This window comes from Ruditapes philippinarum, unplaced genomic scaffold (genome assembly GCF_026571515.1).
Source record: "Ruditapes philippinarum isolate M1 unplaced genomic scaffold, ASM2657151v2 ctg355_1_1_1_1, whole genome shotgun sequence".
Lineage (NCBI taxonomy): Eukaryota > Metazoa > Mollusca > Bivalvia > Venerida > Veneridae > Ruditapes > Ruditapes philippinarum.
The window spans coordinates 173141-199101 of record NW_026861237.1 but is presented as its reverse complement, the minus strand read 5'-3'; the positions used below and the strand labels follow the sequence as shown (position 1 = coordinate 199101).

The window sequence follows — 25961 nt, the reverse complement described above, 5'->3', positions numbered from 1 at the left end:
TTATCTGAGGTATTTTACAAGTACTTCAATGTTATTAAAATGTCCTATACAAGTAATGTTTAGGGGAATAATCTGCCAGAATATAAATGTTATAAGGTCTTGACTTCCTTTTGCACTAAGTTTTCAGTTATGGTAACACTGGATATTTTAAACAGCAGACATTGCATCATCATAACTATGGTACTAGTGATAATGTACAAAAATTTGATTCCTAATAAGACAAGTGAAGAAGGTATTATATAATTTCTAGGACAATAATTAAATTGATTAAACTAGAGCTGTCACAGGAGTGATGAATACCCTATCACCTCTTTGACAGGTTTTTTGAAGGTGAAATGTGACCCTTCAGAGAGACCTTGACTTTGAGTCAGCACAGCAGGAGTTTTGCACATCAACTTGTTGAACATTTAAGCTAAGTTTGAAGAAATCCTCCAATGGGGTATAGAATTTATAGAGTGAACAGGAAATTGTCTAACATTTGACCATCTATTGTAAGACCTTGACCTTGAAGCAGCACAGCAATGGCTAAGGTTCTACACATAACTTTGTCCAGGTCAAACACTAACGGAAAATTTGAAGAAAACCATTCAGAGGGAATAAAATATATGTAGCAGACATGCTGCAGACAGACACACAAACAGACATGAAATAATGATTCAAGTGTAGCCCCTTGCCCATTTTTATGGGATATAATTTATAGAATTTACAAAATAGGATGGGATTAAGTGCCCTGTTTTAAAGTGACATGTTTGCGGAAGTATTTCCATAACTTGGACTAATGCAAAATGACAAACTAACAAACATGGTGGATTCAATCATAACTGTATCAACAAAACATTATTTTGATAGCAGGTCTTGCAATATAAATGAGCTTTACATGTATTGACGACAAGCAGCCCATTTTTCAAATCTTAAAACGAAACATTTTAATGACTAACATTGCACTTTTCAAATTTCAGCTATTAATATGAAAACTGCATTTAATATAAATTGTTATACTTCAAAGCTTAATAACCAAACAGTAACTACACAAACTCTTCTGTCAGTGACATGTTATAAATTAATGTATTTTTCATTCAGATGGGAGTATAATACAAACTGTGTCACTATGTCACTTGATCACAAGAATTTATAGAGCAAAATGGTCATAAATTCCTCTTTTTATAACCCATTCAAGAATCATTCAGTTTATATCAAATATTCATGAATAGCAATTTCAGCGACAAGTACATAAATTCGCTAAGATGTTCCTGTATAAAAAACAAGAAGAACAATTGGTGTTAAACATAGGATATGAACCCGGCTCAACTGGAGAGAGAAGTGAGAACACTATAAAAATATCTCACAATAAGACCACCCGTAAACTGGTAAAAATACGTCATGTAGTCATGATGAATTGTCATAGTTTGATCAGGGTTCATTTCTCCAATGAAGAAGAAATATACCAAAATTAATGAGCTGTATCATCTCATTATATTTTCTGTGCCAGTACATGTAATGTTCTCTTTGAGTAGTTTATATATACCTGCCAACTTCTCCACTTGTATAAAGAGAGGAGACCACAAACAGTCCTAATATTCTCTATGATATGATAATAGAGAACTTTCAACTGTATACTGAGAAGACTCGAATACCAAAGTTCTGGCTCTTCTAATTAAACCAACTTTCAGTTTAGATATATATATATAAGAAAAAAGACATTTTTAAAAATGCAAGAGAAATGTCATATGTAAGAATGTATACAATGCAATAATTTGTCCAAGATTTATGTCACGTCATAATCCTGTAGACAGATTAAGAAGATATATCATAAATTATACATTCTCGCTTGAAAGCTTTTCTCCCAATATCTTATAAAAAGCTTCACTGTAAATATACCTGTATACAGTTTCTGACACTTCAATATAAAGTAGATTTTGTGCAGCTCTTTTTTTACAATCATACTTATGATAATTTACATACTGTACATTCATCTATGTTTGTCAGATTAAATTTTTGTGTGCAGACAGTCGCAGCCTATAAAACTTGCAATTTTACCGAAATAATGAATATCTTCTTAACAAATTTTACTGAATTAACTGAGTGAAATTTCTATAGTTTTCTAAGCTGGGGAATCCACATATTAATTTATTAATTTGGGGCTAAAAATACTTTATTTTTTCATTTAAACCTGTTCCACGGTGCATATCCATATCGGTACCCTCTTTGCGAAATCTGCTGAAACGGTACCCTCTCTGAACATGCACTGGTCATTCTCTGCTAAAAACAAACCAGATCGAATGGATACCAATCCAGTTAAAATTTCATTGTAATAAGGAAAAGGAGGTATGTCACGAAGAAAATTGTATACCACGGAACACTAGGATGTTTTTATTTATGTACTGATTTGTCATGTGCCCGATTTTCATGTACTGCAACTTCATAATAAGCTGCAAAAAAATCGACATGTCTTGCTTCGCCCATCACCTCGACATATTTTTCGGGCTGAAATGAACCTGTGGCTTGATTATATATGCATCATAAATTTAATATGTCATATACATATCATCTTCGGACAAATGGCAGTATTTGTCAAAAATAAATGTAAAATTCATAAAAACACCCTACTTTTGGTTTTGCAATGGCACGGGCTACCTCTCTCCATTTGAATTTTTATATCACAGGTACCCTCTCATAGGTACCCTCAAAGCACGACATACGCTTTTATTTGCGTTAAACGTTAAGTGTGTATGTAATACTTTTTACTTTTATGTAAATATTACATACTTAACGATTAACGCAAATAAAAGCATATGTCGTGCTTTGAGGGTACCTATGTGTTCAATAATGAGAGGGTACCTGTGATATTAAAATTTAAATGAAGAGAGGTAGCCCGTGCCGCTGCAAAACCGAAAGTATGGTGTTTTTATGAATTTTACATTTATTTTTGACAATATCCTGCCATTTGTCCGAAGATGATATGTATATGAACATATTAAATATGTATGATGCATATATAATCAAGCCACAGGTTCATTTCAGCCCGAAAAATATGTCGAGGTGATGGGCGAAGCAAGACATGTCGATTTTTGTAGCTTATTGTGAAGTTGCAGTACATGAAAATCGGGCACATGACAAATCAGTACATAAATAAAACATCCAAGTGTTCCGTGGTATACATATTTTCTACGTGACATACCTCCTTTCCTTATTACAATGAAATTTTACTGGATTGGTATCCATCGCTGGTTTGTTTTTAGCAGAGAATGACCTGTGCATGTTCAGAGAGGGTACCGTTTCAGCAGATTTCGCAAAGAGGGTACCGATATGGATATGCACCGTGTGTTCCAATCTCTGGCATCAATACCAACACTATTATGTAATCAGATAGGGTTTAACTGACTAACTGCAAATTTGCAAACCATTAAATTTATAAATATTGCCTGACATAACTTATATTTAAATTGTAGGTATATAGTGCACTATGTACACTATATTGTGTAGGTGTTCAAAACTGATTAAAACCAGACTAGGAGATGTATAAACACATGTGAAGTAAATTATAGTTAGTGTAACATATAGGTCAGCAATGTCTACAAGAAAAACAGAGTTCTGTACTTCCTGGCCTCATAATCAGCCCATTAAACAGTTGGTCAAAATTTCAAAAATATAGAATATATGATAGAGGTAGAATCTGATGAGTTAATGCTAAAACCCTTAAAACTAACTTCATATTTCATAACTTGATAATCAGCAATTGTACAAACTGCAACCAAGGCAAGTTAGACAAGCCAATCTTTGTAAACCTAAGCTACATTGAAGTTCCATTTAAAAAAAACAAGGGTCATTTGTTTGACAAATTTATTTGTATCTCTTGTTTTTACGGCTGATCTTAACACATGTTTTTGGTTCGTACCACCTAACCAGCTTTCCTTGATAACTAACCAGTAATTACAAATTTCTTCTCAAGTGACTGATTACTTATCCCACATAATAAAGACAAATGATCATTTATTCTTAATATCCAAGATAAACTGTCACAGAGAAATTACACCTAGCCCAAGGATCAAACCACTGACTCAGGTACTCTCCCTTAAATGACCTAAGGACATGGCCGGGCCATACTTGCTTTTTGAACAAAAATGAAGACTATAATATTCTACAAGTCATCAACTATTCAATTTGTCATAATACTGTTTAACTCTGCTTCAGGCTTTAGTACTTTTAATTGTTCTGCCTTTTCTCTTTTAAATTCAATTAATTTTTCATTTAAACACTTACAAAAACAATCTGTACATTTTGTAATGTATAATGCCTACAAAAACTTGAGTAAACAAATCTGAATGTGATTTAAATTACACATCAAATGGTGTAAAGAATGCTTTAATTTTTGTAGGGCAATTTCTTTTTTTTATATCACAATCTGATTAAACATTTGAATGTACAAATACGCTCAAGGTACAAAGATCTTATCTTGCCATTTGTACAGGCAAACAAATGAAAATTACTCTAATAAAGATCAACATTTTCCCTTTACAAATTGCTATTAAATTAGCACACTAAAGATTTTAATGTGGTGATAATGAGAGATTTTTTTCTGAAATAAAAATGTGAAGTACTTGCATCTCACTATTTTATTGTTGTTTAGTTCTTTAATTTAATGTATATATTTATATATATTATGTAAGTTTTTTGTATATTTCTGACTAAAAACTTCTGATTTTGCAATCTGTTATCACACTTTTTTTTTCATTAAATACAAAAAAACCAATTTGTTCAAGTTCAGCTTAACTGATTTAAATTCAAAATTGTCAGAATGAAATGACAAATAAATCTAAACTTAACCAAGTGTCAAAAATGTCAAGATATGATTGAAATGATTGTAATTCTTTTGTTATAAAACTTTTATGGTATTGGGAACACTTATAATAAGCTTAATAGATTGTTTAGTACGCCTGTTATAATCTTGACATAATCTCTCACAGTTAAACTGATCTTATCATGCTCATCTAAACAACACAGTCTTATACTGTTATAACTAAGGATCAGCTTGGCTTCTCAATCCAGCCACATTCTGTGTTATCCTGATGAATTTGTGAGAGAAAAAAATGTGCAGGCTGACCAGAACTCGAACCCATGACCCTCGGAATACTGTTCCGCAGCTCTACTCACAGAGCTATCCGGCTTCTTCCTAAAAATTGAACAGTTCTGAACCATGACATTTGTTTATAGAAAGTGATGCCTGAATTAACTGTCCATAGATATTAAAGTAAAATTATCAGTTTAAGCAGCCAAAGCAAAAAGTCTGTAATGTAATCTTCTACAGGACACAGCTTGCTTTATAGCATTTTAGAGACCCACAAACATTTAATGACTATAGGATTCAGCTTTGACCAGATCAATGTTTGAGACTGACTGGCAGGTACTTCTAAAACAATGATATGAAGTATATAAAATACTGTCAATACAATAATTCTATTAAAATGTACTCATTGTACTGTAAACATTTGGCAATGCACATTTACTGTGAAAGACTTCCTAATGGCTATACATCACTAAATTTTAGTGGTCCAAGAAGAATACTAGTAACAGTGGCTACTCAGGCTGTCATACATTTTTGTTGAATCGCTGATGTCATCATGAATATTATATTATTTAAAGGCCGTCTGACACTTGCGTAATTAATTTAAAGAATGAACATATATATAAGGTATAATTTATATGGTTACTGAGGCTTAATGTAGACTGGGCTTTATTGTATAAGTTGTTCAATTATAGAATCTTATGATGAAAATGTTTTTACGTTTAGTTCTTTACCCTGCTTGAAGTGAAAGTTCTTTAGTTTTCACCATCAACATTATTGAGCATCGAACCAGCGCCAGCCTGCACTTCCCTACAGTCTAACCAGGCTCCTTATAGGGTCCATGTAGCTCAATTTTTGTATTTTGAAAAATTTAATCTATAAAAGTATTATTATAATTAATGGACTGTTCCAAATTGAAAGCAGGAAAAATCCTTCAGGTTAGATATTTTAATAATAATGATTGAAGCTATACGAAGTTCCAAAATATGCTTCTTGCTTTTAGTTTCATGGCCTAGCTAAATCTGCAATATTTAATTATTCAAAATTTCCTAGTTAATCTGCAATGTGTCATAGACAGTACTGGTGTATATACCATCAACTAAGGTGAGGTGTATTTAAATTATGAAAGCTAGGGCAAATACTAGTCTGTTACAGAACTGGTACTGACTTTAAAAGTTTATTAGTCGCCGGTAGAAACCGGCGACTATATTTGTAATAGTTTAATATTATACCTATGGTAGGAGAAGTCCTTAAAATCTGAAAATAAAAGCATATCAATCATTGAACAATTAAAGACAACAATTATTTTTCAGTAATCACAAAAAATCAAACATATGATAACTTTGCTCAGTGGAATGAAATATGCACATATTGACGTCTTAAAAAGCAACATTACAATTTTCATAAAATGAATCAATAACGTATCCCCAAGGATCAGTCATTGAATATTAGAGATACTATTACTTTTTTCTATGTGTCAAGCATTGCTATTTTATAATAAATAAATCATGAATGATATTTGAAATGACTCTTTAGAAATATTTGGTTGTTTATTTTTTATGAGACCTTTTATATTACATTATTTTATCTAATTATAAACAAATGCTCCTGGTCTTTCGTAAGAAATCACGTGACTACATGTTTATATATGTTGTATATCGTTATAAAATCTATTAATAGTAACAGATTGCTGATAAGACAGGTAACTTGTTAATGGTGGTTACTGATAAGATGTAAATCATTGTAATTTTATACAGATAATTACATAAGTTATTTTTCATTAATCAGGTTCATACTTCATATCATTAGAGAAACCTGTTTACTTTAAAAATACATTTTCAAAACCTTTTCCTTTCTTCTTGGTAAAGGGTTTAACTTGGCCCTTTCTGTCAAACATTCGACAAGAAAGTTCAATTGTTTAGTTTAGGTTGAACATCCCAAAATAATGTTATGCTTAAGAGGCACATTATTGTATTATTAATAGTAATCGTTGATTTCGGTATATTCCGTCGGTTTCCGTCACGCAGGTTTCCAAAACGGTATGACGTCAGGGGTCCGGAATCGTATTTGATACATAGAAAAAAATAATAAACTATCTTTGTGTTGATAGTTTATCGCACTGAAAGGCAATTAAACGTTAAGTAATAGTTATAGTATATGAAACGAGTTAGTTACGAGGGTATAACACTGGCTGGGGCGACATCAAGGGGTGTTTCTGCTAAAAAATGGCGAGGCCGCTTGGCCGAGACAATTTTTTTTGCAGAAACATCCCGAGATGTCGCCCCAGCCAGTGTTATACCCCCGTAACTAACGAGTTTCATATACTATAACTGTTTTATCGCAATGGCATAATGTTTTCTTTTTGTATAGAAACAAATAAATAAATTAATCGTTAGCTACATTACAGTTATTTATCATAAGGCAGTTTTTCAAGTTGTTTTCGCTGCCGCAAAAAAAATATACAAAAGACATCCAATATAAGAGGCGGATTGTAATTAAACTGTTACCAAGATTGATTTAAGATTAAAGGGCTTTTTTATTTCATTTATTATCTTTGTCTATATTTTTCATTGTATTTATATATTTATTTTATTTTATTGATTTCATTTTTTTATTAGTTAATGTTTTTTTGCTAGTGGAAATGGTCGTTACCACTGCCCCATTGGAGCCTCTATGAAAAAACTGTATTGATATATACAAGGTGCGAAAAAAACTCGACCGATATATAACAGTCGAGTTTTTTTCCTATATGAATCAAAGAAAAAACTGTACTGTTATATATCAATACAGTTTTGAAATGCTCATTGAAGTGTACTGAGTATAATGGGTTAGAAAGAACAAAGGAAAAGCTCACAGCCATGCGATAATTTTATATATCTATGTAACGATTGGAATACGTGTATTGATTTCAACTAAATTATATATTTTTTCTATAGCACATAATAATGATGTACAACACTTTTACAGTAAAATTGTATTGTTTCATGTAATAATTAAACATATCTATTTTCATAGTCACTTTGCAAATATTCGATGATCGGTAATTATTTGTCGGTAATTATCTGAATCTGAACTAGTAACCTATACGGATTTCAATGTATGGTACAACAGTATATGTATAAAGTATAATTACAAGAAGATTACCAGCATAGCACTTGCCTTACAAGCCTCAGTGGCAAACATTACTCAACTCATTGTTCCTCTTATTTTTATACTTGAACCATTAAACTTATATTTTCTTATATTTATGATAATATATATACAATCATTTTTCTATCCGGCGACTTGATGCTTTAGCATCAAAATCTCTACTTGTAATAACTGTCAGTATATATGCCAGAAGGCCGAGATGAATTAGAGATAAGAGCAAGCCAAACATTCTGTTGATGCACACACAAGTGTATAATCAGTAACTAATCACATGTCAAATTATGTGTAATAGAGGAAAACCTACACATACATGTGTTGTAACACTGGTACATGTCAGACAACTATCAGCCTAATATCACACAGATTTCTTCATATAAAATCATCAAAATCTTACACACTTACAACACTTTAATTCATAAACCAGCAGAGATGGGTTGATTCTAGGGGGAAAAACTTTCTATATTCTAGTGGCAAATATTTCCAAATCTCTACAGCAGACAGTTGGAAGACCTTGAATTTTGTACATGATTTACAAGAGCACTATACTGCTTCTGTATAAACACTATGCAGAAAAATGTTGGAGAAAAAAATAATAATTCCAGCAATCTATGTTTTCATACAACATGAAACTGGTTATTAAAGAAATATTGTGATCTTATTTTTGCAATACCTGTGTACAGTAAAGAAAACTATGTTACTTGCAGGTAAACAAGTTTGGAACTTTAAGAACTATAATTATGAGGAAAAAAATACAAAGTTACAAAAGTCCATCTGTTTTTGAAAACCTCCACAGTAAAGTGCATAAAATTCAATAATGTATTATATAAGAAATATAACGAAAAATGCTGACTTAGGCCTACTGCCAAGTGTTTGGTTCTATATAAACTGATGTGAATTCCCAGGTAATTGGTTTTTCTACTCCACCCTCTATCAGTGAAATAGATTGTCTATCAGCAGGTTTTCAGGAAACACACTAACATGTGTAAGATGAATGTTTACTTATATATATCAATTTCTGTGTGGAAATATGCCTAAAATTAACATCAGCAAATAATTGATTTCTATCATAATGACCACTACAAACTTTACAAGGAAACCTTCTCCTCTCTTCCAATGATGTTAATTTTTGTATTTCTTATAGTTACTAACTTATACAGTTACCAAGAAAAGTACATTATGTAATAGAAAGAGCATCAAAACACGAGGCTATCTGATTTGTACGAGGGGGCATAGCCTCTCTTTTGTATCATAGTCAAATAAGGGTGTAACGGTTTACGGGTATACCGATATATTGCAATATGAAAAAATAAATTTCGAACCGCGGTACGATTTTTGGAAAACCGGTATTTTATAAAAATCATCATTTTCAATTAATTGCCTTCTAATTTTGTACAAATTTCACATAAAATCTTTAATTGGCAAATTTTGTTGGCGCCAACGTAAGATAAAAGTATCCGACAACTAGTACACTTAAAAGTCAATAAGCGGCCGCATAATTTACATAAGCGGCCCAGATGTGAAAGGTCACACGCGACTAGTTTTGTTTATCAAATTGTGTGACACTACTTTCTATTTATTCCTTACATTTTTATTAAGTTTCTACTAAAAATATATACATCTAATAATAATATGTAAATGTTACTCCATCTTTACATCAAAACATATACACGACAATACGTATTGCAATATATTGCAATACGCTTCAGCAAAATGGCAATATATTGCAATACGGTTTTTGCTGTATTGTTACACCCCTATAGTCAAACATAAAAACATGTTCCCTGTTATCACAGTATGAAACCCCAGAAAAGTAACCAATGAACGAGCACCTGAATATGATATTTCTGTCGCATTCCCTTTCTCTGTCGTCACAATAAGTAAACCCCAGCAAAAATGAGCCAATCAATGGGCATGCTCTGTAGTATGGGTAACTGATACCTGCACTCCAGTTACCGCACTGTGCATGTATATGTATACGATTAAACTCTGACACATTTTCAACAGAAAGGTCCCGAAACTATGATACAAATAAGGTTAGGAGCTCCACTGAGGTCAAAGTCTTAACACACAATTTTTAATTGATACATAGATCAAGTGAAGCACTTAAAATGAATAAATCTACAATAGATAATAAGAAATATACTAAGAACTTAATTGAAAATCAATGTTTTATGCAATTCACAGTCAGAATTGAGTGAAAAGTGTTGCAATACTTTTTATTTTCGGGCCATTTGACACAACAATAATTATTATGAAAAAACAGGGTGAGGAAATGATCACAAGTAATTAGTTGATGCCTACATCAAATGGTACACTCTCGTTGTGTCAAAAACCTCCGTGGAGTCCCTTTAATGTGATAATGTATCATCTGAGAACTTATTTTAAGGGCAATAACTCTCATCATATTAAGAATTACACTTCTTGTACAAGTTTTGATCACTTGTCTAACATTAACAAAGACTTAACAAGATAACCTTTAGTATCAAGAAATTTTTTAGATGTCAGAATTTGGCTTCAGTGCTACAGTGGTCATAATTTGGTCATATTTTTTTATAAAAAACTATGTTAGCTGAAAAATGACACAAAATATACAAACCTCTCCCTCAGTGGATGGTACTACATCAGAATATCTTGATTCACAAATTACATCCGATAATTTCCTAACAGGACCAGTAGGAATTCCTGGGAAAGATCTTGCACAATCATATGCAAAATAACGGTACACATTCCACGAATTTCCAAAATCAAATGACCTTTCAACATACATAGCTTTTGGTCGGAAAGTTTTAAATGTCATAATTAAATGAGTAAAATGAAATTCTGCCTCCAAATCTAATTGAATGTAAGCGCTCTGGACACCATTTTCTGCCTGCCACCACTTAAACTTTCTCTTGCGAAAAGAGGAAACAATATTTTCAATCCTATGACTGTCACTATACTGTTGCGACCACGGTTGTCTCGAGTCACATAGAAAACATTTTTTGTCATCATCTAAATGGCTGACAATACAGTATCTCTCTTGTCTATCCATACCACACGTGGAATTTGTCGTGAGATTACCCTCTCGTCCAATCAACAAATCACCTGTTGCTGGGTAACAACTGCCCTGTTCACATTGAGGCTGACGGCTGCTCTGGCTTATTGCACCTAAAATGAATATAGACATTAGAAAATTGATAATTAATCATAGAAATTGTCAAAATTTAAATGAGTTGTGTCACAACAAAACCAACATAGTGCATTTGCAACCAGCATGGATCCAGACCAGCCCGCGCAGTCTGATCAGGATCCATGCTGTTCGCTATCAATTTCTTTACTTGTTATAGAGTTGGTAAGCGAACAGCATGGATCCTGATCAGACTGCGCAGGCTGGTCTGGATCCATGCTGGTCGCAAACGCACTATGTTGGTTTTGTCGTGACGCGGCTCATATGCTTCCAAAGGTAGAAGAATGTAACTATCAAATTTGTGCTTTTTAATTATTCAAGAAACATCTCTTGGACATTGAAAAATGTGTTACTTAAAATAGATTTAGTAGCTACTTATATTGTGGCCTCGATTGTCAATAAAAGTTGTTACATGTGTTTTAAATTACATGTAAATTTGAATATTTTCAATCTTGTTCTATTAACTAAGGTGGAGGGGCAGGGGCAAACATTGACTGGGCAAGCAGTAAATTACTGTAATTTTTTTCACTTAATTGGGAAGAGGCCTTTAAGCCTCTTGATTTTAAGAAAAAAATTATCGCTAAAATTGCTAATTTGGGAAGTTAAGTTCAGATTTTTGGGAAAACTGCATGATTCATAGAAAATTTCAATTGGGAAGAGGACTTTTATCGGAGTCTGTTATATCAGGGCTCATCCGGAAGGGCGATTCAGGCGAAAACTTCGCCGTGTATATTCCAATTTCGCTCTTCCGATTGATCAAAGAGAAGTCAACATCGCCGATAAAATCTTAATTCCCAAATAGTAATTACTTAGCGATGTAAAGAGCAGAGATTGTATCCGCCCATATGACGACCGTTAATTATCATTATCCAATCAGAGCGTCGCTTTATACTACCCTTCTACCTGTAAGCGAAGCGATAGACCGCCTACTCTAAACAGTAAATAATGAGAGCATCGGCCCGAAACGGTATAATTGTGTGATAGTTTTGCGAGTTTGATACGGGATTTGGCGATAATTATACATTGTTTTTTCCCCGATTATCTAAACACGTGCAATCTTCCCTAATTGATATACACGATGCACTTCGATGGTGGGTTTTTAACCCGAGTAAAGGCGATGTGCAATGGATTTTTCACGGCTATCACAAAACTGTTAGTCAATTAAAAATAATGATCAGCGACCGGATTAAAAACTTCATCATAGTTTTGAATGATTTCAGTCTGTTAACATCAATTTGTACTGTAAAATTGTTATGTCGCTCACCTCATGGCTACAAGGCGAAATGCCGAAACCGAGCAGTAAGAAAGTTACTGATTCTGATAGTTACGCGAAAATTTAAGAAAGCCAATTCGCAAAAATCTTGCGATTGGTATGTTGAAGACAGTGGGGGTGTTTGGCATTGTTCTCTTTGTAGAAATGCCAAATTTGACACAGTTTACGCACGTGGGCACGACATCCCGGCTAAACTACATATCGGTCGTATATCATGTAACGTATATAGCAACAAAATTTGTCAGAAAAGAAGTGTTCTTATTGTTTCAATATATATATTTGTTTAAATGTCGTAAATATGATGCTCAGATTAAGATTTATCAATATTGTAAATTTTAAAAAGCATTATTTATAAAGATATTACCGAATTTAACATTTCATGAAAATAAAGGGAGGTAATTAGAAATTAATTTTCTACAATTTCTCAGTCAAATTTTTCAATAAGAAATGAATGTATGTAATTTTAAAGATCAAATATAATGTGCACAAATGTTTGCAGTACATATTTTACATATTCTTTGATGTTTGAAAATTGTTTTATAAGCATAATTATATGCATATAAATGTGACATTACAACATTTTGGACATAGACAGAAAATTCTGATACCAGAACAGAATAGAACAGATATTTAATATTAATCAATATCCAATGTGACTTCATCTTATATTAAAAGTGAGGAAAGTAAAATAAATGAAATTGATTTTATCATCATATCTTTTCTTACACATTATTATCAACAAATGTACATGAAAATATATAAACACATATTTAGAGAAAGCTTATAAATAGCTGATCAATAGATATCAAAAATAATTTCTTAATTTCATATTTGCAGCTCAAAAACATTTAGATACCATTGCCAGATCTACTACTAATTAATCTACTTTTAATTAAAACTACTATTAATTAATCTACTATTAATAAACTGGAGAAATATTATAAGTGATGTTAATTGTGTTTATATTATAATTAAAGGATGTATAGCCATGCATGTTAATGCATACACATAGGGTTGTTTCCCTTCTCCCTAATTTTCGCGAGGAAGTCACTTCTCCCTAAAATTTCCCCCCAGGATGAGCCCTGTATATAAGCTGTAAAATCACTGGCAAGATAAAGGGTATTTCATGTACATGTATATACTAATGTCATATATAGTGAATCCTGACAAATCAATCTTATAAAAGCTATAATAGAAAAAAAACATAGAAAAAACTTGTTTTATAACATAAAAACACTTAAAATCAGATTTGTACTTCAAAGGCTATAATGTAAGGTATGTGAAGTCCAGGGTCAATGACCATTTTAGTATTTTTGACTAGAATTTCAAGTGGATGTCATAAACTCAACCCTCTTCAAACAATTTACCTCTTGTGACTATCTCCTACACCATTTTATATCAACAAATAAATACTGTAATAAATTACCGTTTACCATATGTATTCTAATTAAATTGTTAAAGTAAAAATTTAAATCAAACTTGACTACATGTAATATCAAGGTATCTGTCAGTGTGTTATAGATAAACTACACTCAATTATAAACAAATTAATGCTTTAACAGTGTCTTTATCATCAAACATTATTCTATTCGTTATTACTATAACACTGTAATTTTACCCTATTCTACTTTCTTTTTAATTTCCACTTTCCAAAATATTGATAGTTATAAAGATTTTTGACAGGTTAAATGTGGTTTTCATAAAGAAATGACGGTTATATTGCAAACAACTATTTATATTGGGCCATATAAATGGTCAAGAAGCTTTATAACAAATTTATAAAACAGTTAACTTCTGGTTTTTTATTACATTTTTTATTTCCTTTTGGTAAGGATTTATATCGCACCAAAACAGTGAGGGTCATATGACTTTCGAGCTTTACTGGTGGAGGAAGACCTCAGATGCCTCTCCCTGCGTTATTTCAGACCCGAATGGTACCGGAGAAGAACCACTGGACATTACATAATTTAGCTGCAGATATCTAAAGTCTCTGGCAGGATTCAAACCTACAGCTGTGAAGGGTTTTATTAGAGAAAGAAATGCAATTACTTTATAAATTAACATAGATTGATAGATAGATATTCTTTCATTCCTCCAAATTTGAAGAGTTCAACTTTGTTTACAGTTAAAAGAGGTGCAATTACAAGAGGAAACCTGGCACATTTAATTTCTCATTAAAATGCTCAAAGTGATCAAAGAACTACTAACTACAGTACAGTAGAATAAATGAACCACAAAGCGTTCATTGTAAACTTGTTTTGAAGTTGTTTTCTGTGGTTACATACATTTATATATCATTTTATACTATTTTGGTAAAAGCCAAAACTAGACATTTTATACATTTCTTACATTATAATTTAGGATTAATCTTATGACAGTATTTCAAGTACAACTTTGCCAGACCTATTTACATTTATCATTCCAAATATTTTGGCAGTGAATAAATATTCCTAAATATTTATATATACTTATTGCTACAGATAAAACAATCTATTTTTAGAAGAATTTATGCTCTTTCTGCTTTTAAGTTTAGAAATTATTTATAAAATGACCACTTAGATTTTTTTTTAAGTTTTACAAAGAAATAAAAATCATATTTTGTACTCCTATGATGTTACATGTATCTGATTAAATAGGAGTGCTCAGATTGACCCAAAGGTAGGTAGAAAAAAAAGCACATGCAAAATGCTGACTAAGATCTTAATAAAGCTCTATTTTATCCTAGAGAGAGCACATGTATATAGAGGTTAGTTCTTTATCAGTTGATGCGGGTCTGGGAGGATTTCACAAGTTATTCAAAATCTCTCAGCATCACAGCAACAGCTGTACTTCATCTTTTACTGGTGAAGCCTCTAAAACATACCTAACTCTCTAAGTCTATTAGACTTTGTGAATTACAATGTTTGTGCATGCATTTACCTCATTTTTTTCTCGCTTTTTTCGAGGGGGTGGGGTCATTAAAAAATTATTTGCTTAAAATATAGAATTGGATCATGTTGAAATACCTTTACTTCTGACACTTGCTTGAAATATAACAAGGGCAATGTGTTGTGTTTTTTGTAAGACATTAAATTACAGTCTCAGCTTTCTTTTGTCTCGGCCCCAGAATAACAATCAAATTACATGTGATGGCAACAATATCATTCTGAATGCTATTTTAGTTTTTCAGAACAACATTATTATTCTGAATAACAAAAATAGCAGTCAGATATATATTAACTTACAGGTTTTTTTCCAGGATTTTGGGAACATGACCCTGGAATTGGGAGTTTCAGCAATGTTTTGTCAAAAATTGGGAAAAAGAGGATAATTAAAATTTGCAGTGATTTAAAAGAATGCACGGAATCACTGTCCAGGATCACAGGTGGCAGTATCAGTGTTTGGACACCCCACCCCTATCTGCCCCTGGACCCCTACTACAACCCTGAAAAAAAAATAATTCAACACTCTAAGAGTAACTATAAGGTACCAAATACAAAACCACCGAAACCATCTTCAAACATTTAAACACCAAATCAGTGAAGAAGCCCTTATTTTCAAAGATTTTAGAATTTGTTATTCAATGTTTTTACTTTGAAACTTTTAATTGGGAATTCTTTCCTGTGGATTGGGAAAATAATATAATATTTTCAACTGGGAATATGACCGAATATCAGCTATAAAATAAGCCAAAAAAAATCCCTCATTAAATAATAAAATTATCATTTTTTTAAACATCAATTTTTGTTTAGTCAAAAAAACATCTTCCATATACCAATCCTCCTTCTACCAGTTCTTCAAGTAAGTTGATTGTTTTTATTTTTCAATGGTTTACTGACAAAGTGGCTATATCATCATAACTTTGTTATAGTTATACATGTATATCTTTTAAAATAGAAGAGCTTGAATGATACATTTCTGAAAAATAACATTTATTTAAAATACTAAATAAAAGAAATAAGTTAAAAAGAAAATAAAATGAATTTTATGCTTAAGTGGAATGAAATATTTCATAATCAATTATAATTATGTATATCAAAAAACATATTTTACAAAAAGAAGACCACAGCAAATGAAAATAAACATTTTTTTTGTAAAAAGAAGACCAAAACAAATGACAACAAACATTTTTGGTAAAAAGAAGACCAAAGGCAAAGCAAATGAAAATAAACATTTTTGGTAATAAGTATCAGGCACTTAAAAAGTGTCAACCTTTTTCTCTTTTGGTGTACTTCACAAATTTACACACTCAATTTCCTTCTTTTGATAATTTCATGGTGCATGGACACACAAACACCCACTTGCTGATAAAATATATGGTCCCACTATAGTAAGCATTACTTTTATAGTTACATGTATATAAAATAAAACATTTCAGGGCTTGAAAACGTTTTCATTTATATTCATAAATTCATTGCATCCGACTGGTGTCAAAGCCGTAGATGAAGGGAGATATATATTATTTGACAGAATAACAGAATATATATAAGTAATAACAATTTTTGACAGAATAACAGAATAAGGTTAGTTTCATTTTAAACAACAAAAAAATCTGATATTTCAGCAAACTATTTCAGTAATGTCTGAATAGTTTCAAACACATTTCTTTAAATTTACTCTCATTTAGTTAAGTTAAAGGAATGTATAATAAATATTAAACTGAATGCATTTAGATGTAATGTGATTATGTTTAATATGTAAAAACAGATAAAATTTGTTGAATCATGAACCTTCCTTAAATTTATGTTTATGTATTACGTAAAAAGTATACATAACTTATTGATTTATAGGAATGTGAGAGATGTAAAACTTTAAAATTAATGTAAAAGGATAATTAAACTGAAGGAGTAAAATTACACCAAAGAGTTAAATTAAACCAAAGGAGTTAAATTAAAACCAAAGAAGTATCAGTAAGCATCTATGAAGTTGTGCAGCCTTTCTCAATGTTAATGAGAAATTGTTTATGTATATATACATTCCAGCTAGCAGCATCATAAGAACATATTAACCATCATCATAGAGCCAACTTACCTTGAAAAGTTGCAAAAACTACCACAAGTAATCCTATATGAACCACTTCCATTTTGCAAGTTAAAATGTGAGATTATATCCTTATCAGTTATAGGTAATCTCTCAGCAGGTTGATACAATGACTAATCCTGACTTATATCACTACAGCAAGGGGAGATAATCCTGTCTATATCCCCACAGCCAGCATTATTGTTCAGCTCTGCAGGAACCTAGAAAATACAAAATTCCTCTGTATAACACTTGAAATAAGTCAACTTTACTAAACCTATTAACAGAAATCTTATTGTAATGAGATTTGAAATTATCACTGAAATATTCTCTACATCAAAATTGTACAAAGTCTCTAATTCTTGCTATAAAATAGTTTAAGATATACTAACTCAATCTGTATTAATATATACTGTAGGTCATTCTCCAAACAGACATATCTATGCCACAATGCATTTAACTTTTTTCCTAACTTTTATTTCTAAGATCATCAATAGGGTTTCCGTTAGTGAAAGATTGGGAGTCTGAGTCATTTACTCAGTGACTTCCAAAATATAACACTTTTCCTTTTTTACATAATGTAATCCTTTCAAATTTTGGAACTTATGAACTTATGGAAGCCCTAGCATCAATGAATATCACGGATACACTGTATTACATGTATGTACAGTGTAGGAAATAGTACAGTGTACGAAATTCGGATTGGAATTCACATGCCTGGTTGAGCTATCAAATTTAAATATTCACTAGCACAAAAGATATTTCTTAGTAGCCCCGAACATAAAAAAAACTTTAAACATCACAAATGTACCATATATGTAAGTGTGAAGTCAAGGTGATAACACATGCTTTGTTGGCTCTGCCAAATAATACTTGTAATTAATCTATTTGGACATTTTTGTGGCTGAAATTTATATGTGGATGTTACTTATAAAATGGACTTTGTGATGGACTATAAAAAGATAGTGAGTGTTATATAGGTTTTTTGTAATTTATTGATAAAAGTTCAGGATAAACATATGAAAGAGTATAAATACCATCAAGTTTATTCAGCCATAACAATAGTGGAGTTATTTCTTGTATACCAGTATACCTGTGTCGTTACATAATCAGGTTAATCTTATCAAGTGGACAAGTATACACTAACTGTAAAACTAACTGTAAAAGTATATATGACAATACATTTCAAAACTAGAATGTTTTGAAGATTTTTTGTAGCTTGTGAATGATCATTACTAGGAAAAGCCTTTGATATTTTCACACATCGGAACACATAGGAAAAATGGGGATTGACATTAATGCATATAGAGCCAGAATTTGACTTTTCAATATTAACTTGAGACACACAAAGAAAAGGATAAAAGCTAGAAAGTATAAGGCAATCAACAAGGGTAGTGACATCCATCTACGAGCTGTTGCATGCTGTACAGTTCTGCTATGCACTGTGACAATGTGGTGTCTTTTATCACAAGGATTTTGCTATTTGATAGAAAAAAATGCTTTGCCCTATATTAATAATGAAGTGTCCTGTGAGAAGACATATATAGGCTTTACAAAAACTTCCCTAGCCACATCGAACGGGCATACATGCAACTGCTTTACCAATAATTATGACAATAAATACATAGGTTATTCGGAACGCTTATTAATTTTATCAGCCGATGTTGAGGAAAATCCAAGACCTGGAAATTGACAAGAATCTATGACAGATGAAAATACACTTAAAATTTTAAGAGCTATATCTGAAACAAAAGATGAAATACGAGATGTTAAGTTTGAGCTAAAAAGTATGAAATCAGAATTAGTATATTTGAAAACTGAAATGAGCATGATCAGGTCAAAAGTTACTACAATTGAGGAAAATCAGCAATATCTAGAGGAAAAAGTCAGAGAAATTGAAAATGGATATGAAATGTTGAAATATAGTCAAGATGTAGTGAATTCTGATATAAGTTCCTTATCAATGGCGGAAGAAAAACGTGAGGAAAGGCTTAGTAATATTGAAAAGCAGCTGATGATAACTGAATCGGAAAGGCTGAAGTGTTCACTGAGAATTTTTGGACTGAAAGAGATTGAGGAAGATAACACATCACTCAAAGGTTTGATAGTTGATGAAGTTCTTAGTGTATTTAGAAGTGATGAAGTTAATCTAACTTCTGAAACAATATTGTTTGCCAGACGAATAGGGGAAAAATCCGATGAAAGTGCCAGGATGGTAATAACGACTTTTGCGAATAGTGAAGATAAATTCAGGTTATTTAAGTATAGAGATGTCCTGCGTAGTAGAGGAATTCGCATCTCCAATGACTTGTCATTCATACAACGCCAACAATTGAAGGAGATAAAGCAGGGTGGTTTGCAAGGTTATTTTAGAAATGGGAAATTGCATACATACAAGCCTCAATCTAGTACTGAATACACTGGTAATACTCGAGTTTTCAAGCGAGCTTCTCGTCAAGTCGACCATCAAAATGACATAGGCCCAACTGATCAAGATATCATGGAGACAGGACCTAGTGTTATTGAAAGTCAGCAAATCAGCAGCAATGATCCTAATCTTAGTAGGAGATAGGATGGAGGTCAAAGCCCAGCACATTCATGTAAATCACTTAAATTACTAACATGGAACATAGAAAGTTTTAAATCTAAAATGTGTAACTATACAATAAAAGATATGTTATCATCTTTTGATATTTTTGGACTACAAGAAACATGGGACCAAGATTCTGACTATCAACAAACTGAATTTCAAGACTATACCTTATTTTGTTGCAATGCAAAAAGATCAAGTGCTGGAGGTAGACCTATGGGCGGTGTTTCAGTATTCATCAAAATGACTTATTACCTTATATAAAACGTGTATGTGAACTTTTTGAGTTTGGTGTGGTGCTATTGATTGAAAAGTCTCTTTTTTCTCTTAGTAAAGATGTTTTATATGTATGTATGTATGTTCCCCCAGAGAATTCACCTTTTTATTCTGGTATATTTAGCTCTGGTTTGCAACAACTTGAAGAATTTATAGTAACATATCATTATTTAGACTATGAGTTACTGATAAATGGAGATTTTAATGCCAGAACAGGCTGTATAGCTGATTATACATTAGGGATACAAATATTCCAGAATTGAATGAATATAATGATATTCTTGATGGTGACATTGGCATGCAAAGGCTTTCTCAAGACACAAAAATTAATAGACTTGGAAAAGAGTTGATTGAATTTTGCAAAGTATATTCATGCTATATTGTAAATGGGCGATTTGGGGGTGATGATTTCACATTTGTCAATCAAAATGGGTGTAGCACAATTGATTATTTTATTGTCTCTAAAAATATTTTAGAAAAGGTACAGAAATTTGAAATTTTGACAAATGTAGAAAGTAGTCATTTACCGTTAAGCCTTTGGCTACTGACAGATAATTATATATCAAATGATAAAGAAGGAAATGATTATATTCATTATTATTATTCACTAAATGAAAACAACTGTAATGAATATTTGCAGTGTATAACTGAAAATGTATTAAATGGGTGCCTTGATACAGCTGATAAATTGATAGATGATAAAGAGTCTAATGTAAATGATATTTTATTTGAATTACAAAATGCAATTTGTCTTAGTAGTCAATCATTTTATAATATTAAAAGGAAATTTGCTAATAAAGATAAAAAGTGGTTTGATCAAGACTGTAAAGAGGCCAAGAAATATTGTAGAAAGAAATTGAATGATTTCAGATTAAAACGATGTGCTAACAGCTTAAACAATTATCGAGGGCTGAAAGCGAAACTAGTGTAAGTGCATTTTCAAACATTTTACAGGAGAAGGAAATAACTGTTTAAATTTATTATTACTAAATATTTTAACTAAATACTACAATTATATGTGCAAATCAATTTTTTTTCACTACTTCTTTGTTTTGATTTTCAGATTCATTCATCACAGATAAAAATATTATAATAAACGTCACTTAGAACAGTTTCACGCTAAAAAACTTTTTAAAATGTTTAAAAAATTGAATGTGAAAGGTGTGTAAGTGCAGTTACTCAAGATTATTTTTTCAACTATTTATACCTCAATTAATGTGGTTTTGGTTCTAAAGAGCTGTTTTTTTTATAATATCCATCTTTTTTGTAAAATGTCAGTTACATTGTTTTCACATTTATAAATGCAGACATTTGAAAGTCTGTCATTGTCACTTACATACTGGTAGGATCAGCTCAACCAAAGTTCCAAAAGTTATCTAAGGGGAATAATTGAAAGAATTAAGTCTGGTGTTAAATTTTATTCAATGGGGTTTATTAGTGAAATAAAATCTGTATCACTCACAGTTTATCTCTGACATAGGGGAATATTGGTTTAGAAAGCAATTCGAACCACAATTTGGTTCCACATTGTCATGTTACTTTGTTATAATAATCACTCAAGTCTGAGGTTAAAAAGGCCTTGTGTTAAGTCAATTCCAGGTCTTCATAGATATGAACTATAAATACTTACTTAAAAAAATACTATAGCATATTTTGTAAGTCATGTTCTTATGGGATTTTGCAAACATTGGAAACAATGATAACAATGTTATTTTAAATGTTTCATTTCAATTAAGCTTTAGTGAGAATTCATAAGTTTGGCAAATTTAGTATGCAATTTATCTTTAAGTAAATCATACAATTATGACTTTCATTCACTAATGTAAAAACAGAAGTAAATTTAAATGCATATGGACATGATGACTACCGGGGTAATGTCTTCCCTACTTTTTTACGAAGATTACGGATTAACCTGGTCACCCTACTCAGGTTATCTGAGAAATTCATACATTCATTACAGATACATTTGTTTGCTCAAATAACTTATCATAAATATTTCACACACAGGAGTCAATAATTATGATTTTACTATGTTAATTTACTGTAAAGTATTTAATTACAGGTGATAAGGCTAATTCATTTGTGCCAAATGGCATTTTAAATGCACTGCTGTCACATAACCATTGATCTGCACCGAAATAGTTAACTTTTGCACCACCATTTACATCATCATTTGTACCCATTGCAATTACAGTGGTGCAATAATTGAAATCACAATTATTGGTTTGACCTTTATGATTTGTGGCACAATTGATATGAAACTTTTTGTGCAAATGATAAATTCTAATTTGCCCAATTGGCACATTTGCAATTGCCCAGGTGATACAATTCTAATAAATTACAGTTTACCATTGTAGAAAATGTAATATACATGCATATGTATGCGGAATAACATGTAGGTATATCATATATACCTGTACTGGGGTCCTACATATTTACCGGACAATAAGTTTACCAGCCAAAATTTATTCCCGTGAAATAAGGCTTTTTTGTTTTGTTTCGATTAAAAAATCATCCGGTCTGAATTCAACACACACTTTCTATTTCAAAGTAAATAACAACAAAACCACTCTCAGGCAAATATTGTTGATTAAGGTCTTTAATTACTAACATACCCTTTTGTTTACTAGTTATTTCACGACCTGGTCATGCAGGGGAATAATCTGTTCTGCGCATGCCCAAATATTGTGGCCCTTAATGGGTTATTTTAGATGGGTTTTACTTTTAATTTTTCTCAACGTTAACTCAGGAGACAATCGTAACATATTCTAATGATAAAAAATAATTTTAAATTTAGTTCAAACAGTCTGGTCCTGTGGTATGGAACAGCATACCAATTAATCCATATTCGAAATTCTGATACCCTGAGGAAATTTCAATCCTCCTATATCCAGTGGCAATTTTCTAACTAACTGTTTGTACATATTGTTTCAAAAACATATACTTTCCATGCTGAAGTTATGAAAATGTCACTTCTCTATGTAAGAAGAAAAAATTGTTTACTTATTTATTGTATTGATATGATGTATAATGTACATATTTATGTTGTCTAAATGTTGATTGTGATTGTATTTTATGTTGTTTTGTATATACTGAGGCCCGCATGGAAGATCGGGAAACTGAATGTGTTAGCCTCATAAAATAAAGTCGTTACTTACTTACTTACTTACTTAATTACTATTATATTACAATTATTAGATGGAAAGCATGTAATAGAAAAACTCTCATATAAATTGCCACTTATAAAAATACCAGAAATTAGCATTATACATTACCATCCAATAAGTAATAGAAAGAGCACCAAAACATGAGGCTATCTGATTTGTACGAGGGGGCATAGCCCCCCAGTATAAATCAGATTGCCAAGTGTTTTGGTGTTCTTTCTCTTTTGTATCATAGTCAAACATAAAACACGTTCCCTGGTGTCACAATATGAAACCCCGGGAAAAAGTAACCAATGAACGAGCATCTACATATGATATTTCTGTCCCTTTCCCTTTCTCGTCCGTCACAATAAGTAAACCCCATAAAAAATGAACCAATCAATGGGCACGCTCTGTAGTGCGGGTAACTAATATCTGCACTCCTGTTAACCGCACTGTACATGTATATGTATATCATTTAACTTGAACATTTTCAACAGAAAACCCCCAAATATGATACAATGATAAAAGAGCATAAAACAGGGGCTATCTATTTTGGGGGGGACGTACCCCGATATTAAGCCGATTCCCGAGGTTTTGAGTTCTTTTTTTTTGTATTGTAAAACAAGAAAATTTCCGTTGCGCTATAAACCCCGAAAAAGTACAAGAACAGCATCTGAATATTTTTTCTGTCCGTTTATCCTTCCCTTTTCCGTCGCAATTTTAAACCCCACAAAATGAACCTATAAGGGGCACCTTGGAGTGAGGTAACTAATCTCCCTCCTTAACAATGTGCATTTTGTTAAAATTAACACTTTTTAAACAAAAGGGGCCCCAAAAACACATAAAATTTTTGTTTTAAACACTTTTCCCATCACTATTATTATTTTATGCACCGATGATGAAACTTATAAACATGCCAATTTTTCAATTAAAACAATTTAAATATAGAACAAATCAGTATTTCATAAGTTTCAATGTATTTTCATCAAGTTTTTTGTAATTACATCAAGGACAAGATCTGCCAGTATGATTTGAAAATGTTCCACAGCTTAACTCCTAATTAAGAGGTTAATACAATATTCAGACAAATCTTAAACAATATTCGGTATCTATAATTAAATTAACAAAACTTAACTTCAAATTTACTTTGCACAAGTTGCATTTGCTTCTTATAAAAATTAAGATATATAGCTGCTTTTTAGCAGATGCAAAATATACATTAAATATCATAGGAGACTTACTTTAGAGATGACTAAAATACACACACCTATGCAATAATTAAACAACATTTTTAAAAAACTTATGGCATATACATGTAATGTAATGCTATAATAGGTAGCAAACAATTTAATATAAAACTTTGAACTGAATCATTGACCACTAATGAAACTGGCCTAAAACATTGTAACTACTCAAAATTTGTATCAATAAATGCATAATGGTATGCACCACATTTGATATTATAATTAACAATCTTAAAGAATTTTCTTCAGGAACTTATGTGTCGTTTTTTGAAACTACATTATTCTTGTGTCTGTTCAACTACTTAAGTTTCATGTGGCAGAAAAGCATAGAAAAAATGGTTTGCTCTAGGAATGATGTTATCAAGGCACAGAGTAACAAGGATCATTAAATTTATCAGCACTTATCTTTTACATAGTCATTTCTTAATTTAGCCAGCCTAAAATAAGTCATTAGACCCTAAAGGTATGCTGGCAATAATGACTTCTGATAGGTGACACTAGACTTACGACTTCAAAAGACATAATCATATAATTTGTATTTAAACTTATATTTATTGGTTCATCAGTACTCGACTTTTTAAGTACTCTAACATGACTTATGAATACCATTCGCCTTTCTCACATCCAAGTTTAAAAATTTCAAAACTATCGTATTATATAAAGTTTAAAGTAAAAAATCAAATTAAGCAAGACCGATCTCATGAACTTGATGTGGTTAGCTTTTTTAATCAGCAGTGATTTTTCTGGCTTTTTATTGGGAAGAGGCCCTTAGCCTCTTGAATTTTGGAAAAATTATCGCTAAAATTGCTTGATTTGGGAAAGTAAAAAAAACTGGTTTGAGTTCAGATTTTTGGGGAAAACTGCATGAAAAAATTTCAATTGGGAAGAGGCCTTTTTTTCGGAGTCTGTTATATAAGTAGGAAAAAATCCACTCGGATGCCTGCGTCTAGCTGTTTGTATAATACCTGCCCACGACTTAATTTGTGAAAGTTTAAGATTTTAACCAAAGTTTCATCAATCACAGAACTAACTTAAACTCCATCAGATCACTACCAC

At 31.6% G+C, this 25961-nt stretch overlaps 1 protein-coding gene across 1 annotated transcript in view; it reads right to left on the bottom strand.

Moving 5' to 3' along the window:
* Positions 1-10757: 10757 nt before the first annotated feature.
* The window catches only part of LOC132714981 (laminin subunit beta-1-like), a 32392-nt gene continuing 17188 nt past the window's right edge, over positions 10758-25961 (bottom strand). The window contains exons 2-3 of the mRNA XM_060697938.1: positions 17662-17870; positions 10758-11359 (exon numbers count right to left, since the gene is read on the bottom strand). Coding sequence (XP_060553921.1) covers positions 10773-11359; positions 17662-17713 — 639 coding nt within the window. The 5' untranslated portion in view covers positions 17714-17870 and the 3' untranslated portion in view covers positions 10758-10772. The remainder of the gene's footprint in view (positions 11360-17661; positions 17871-25961) is intronic.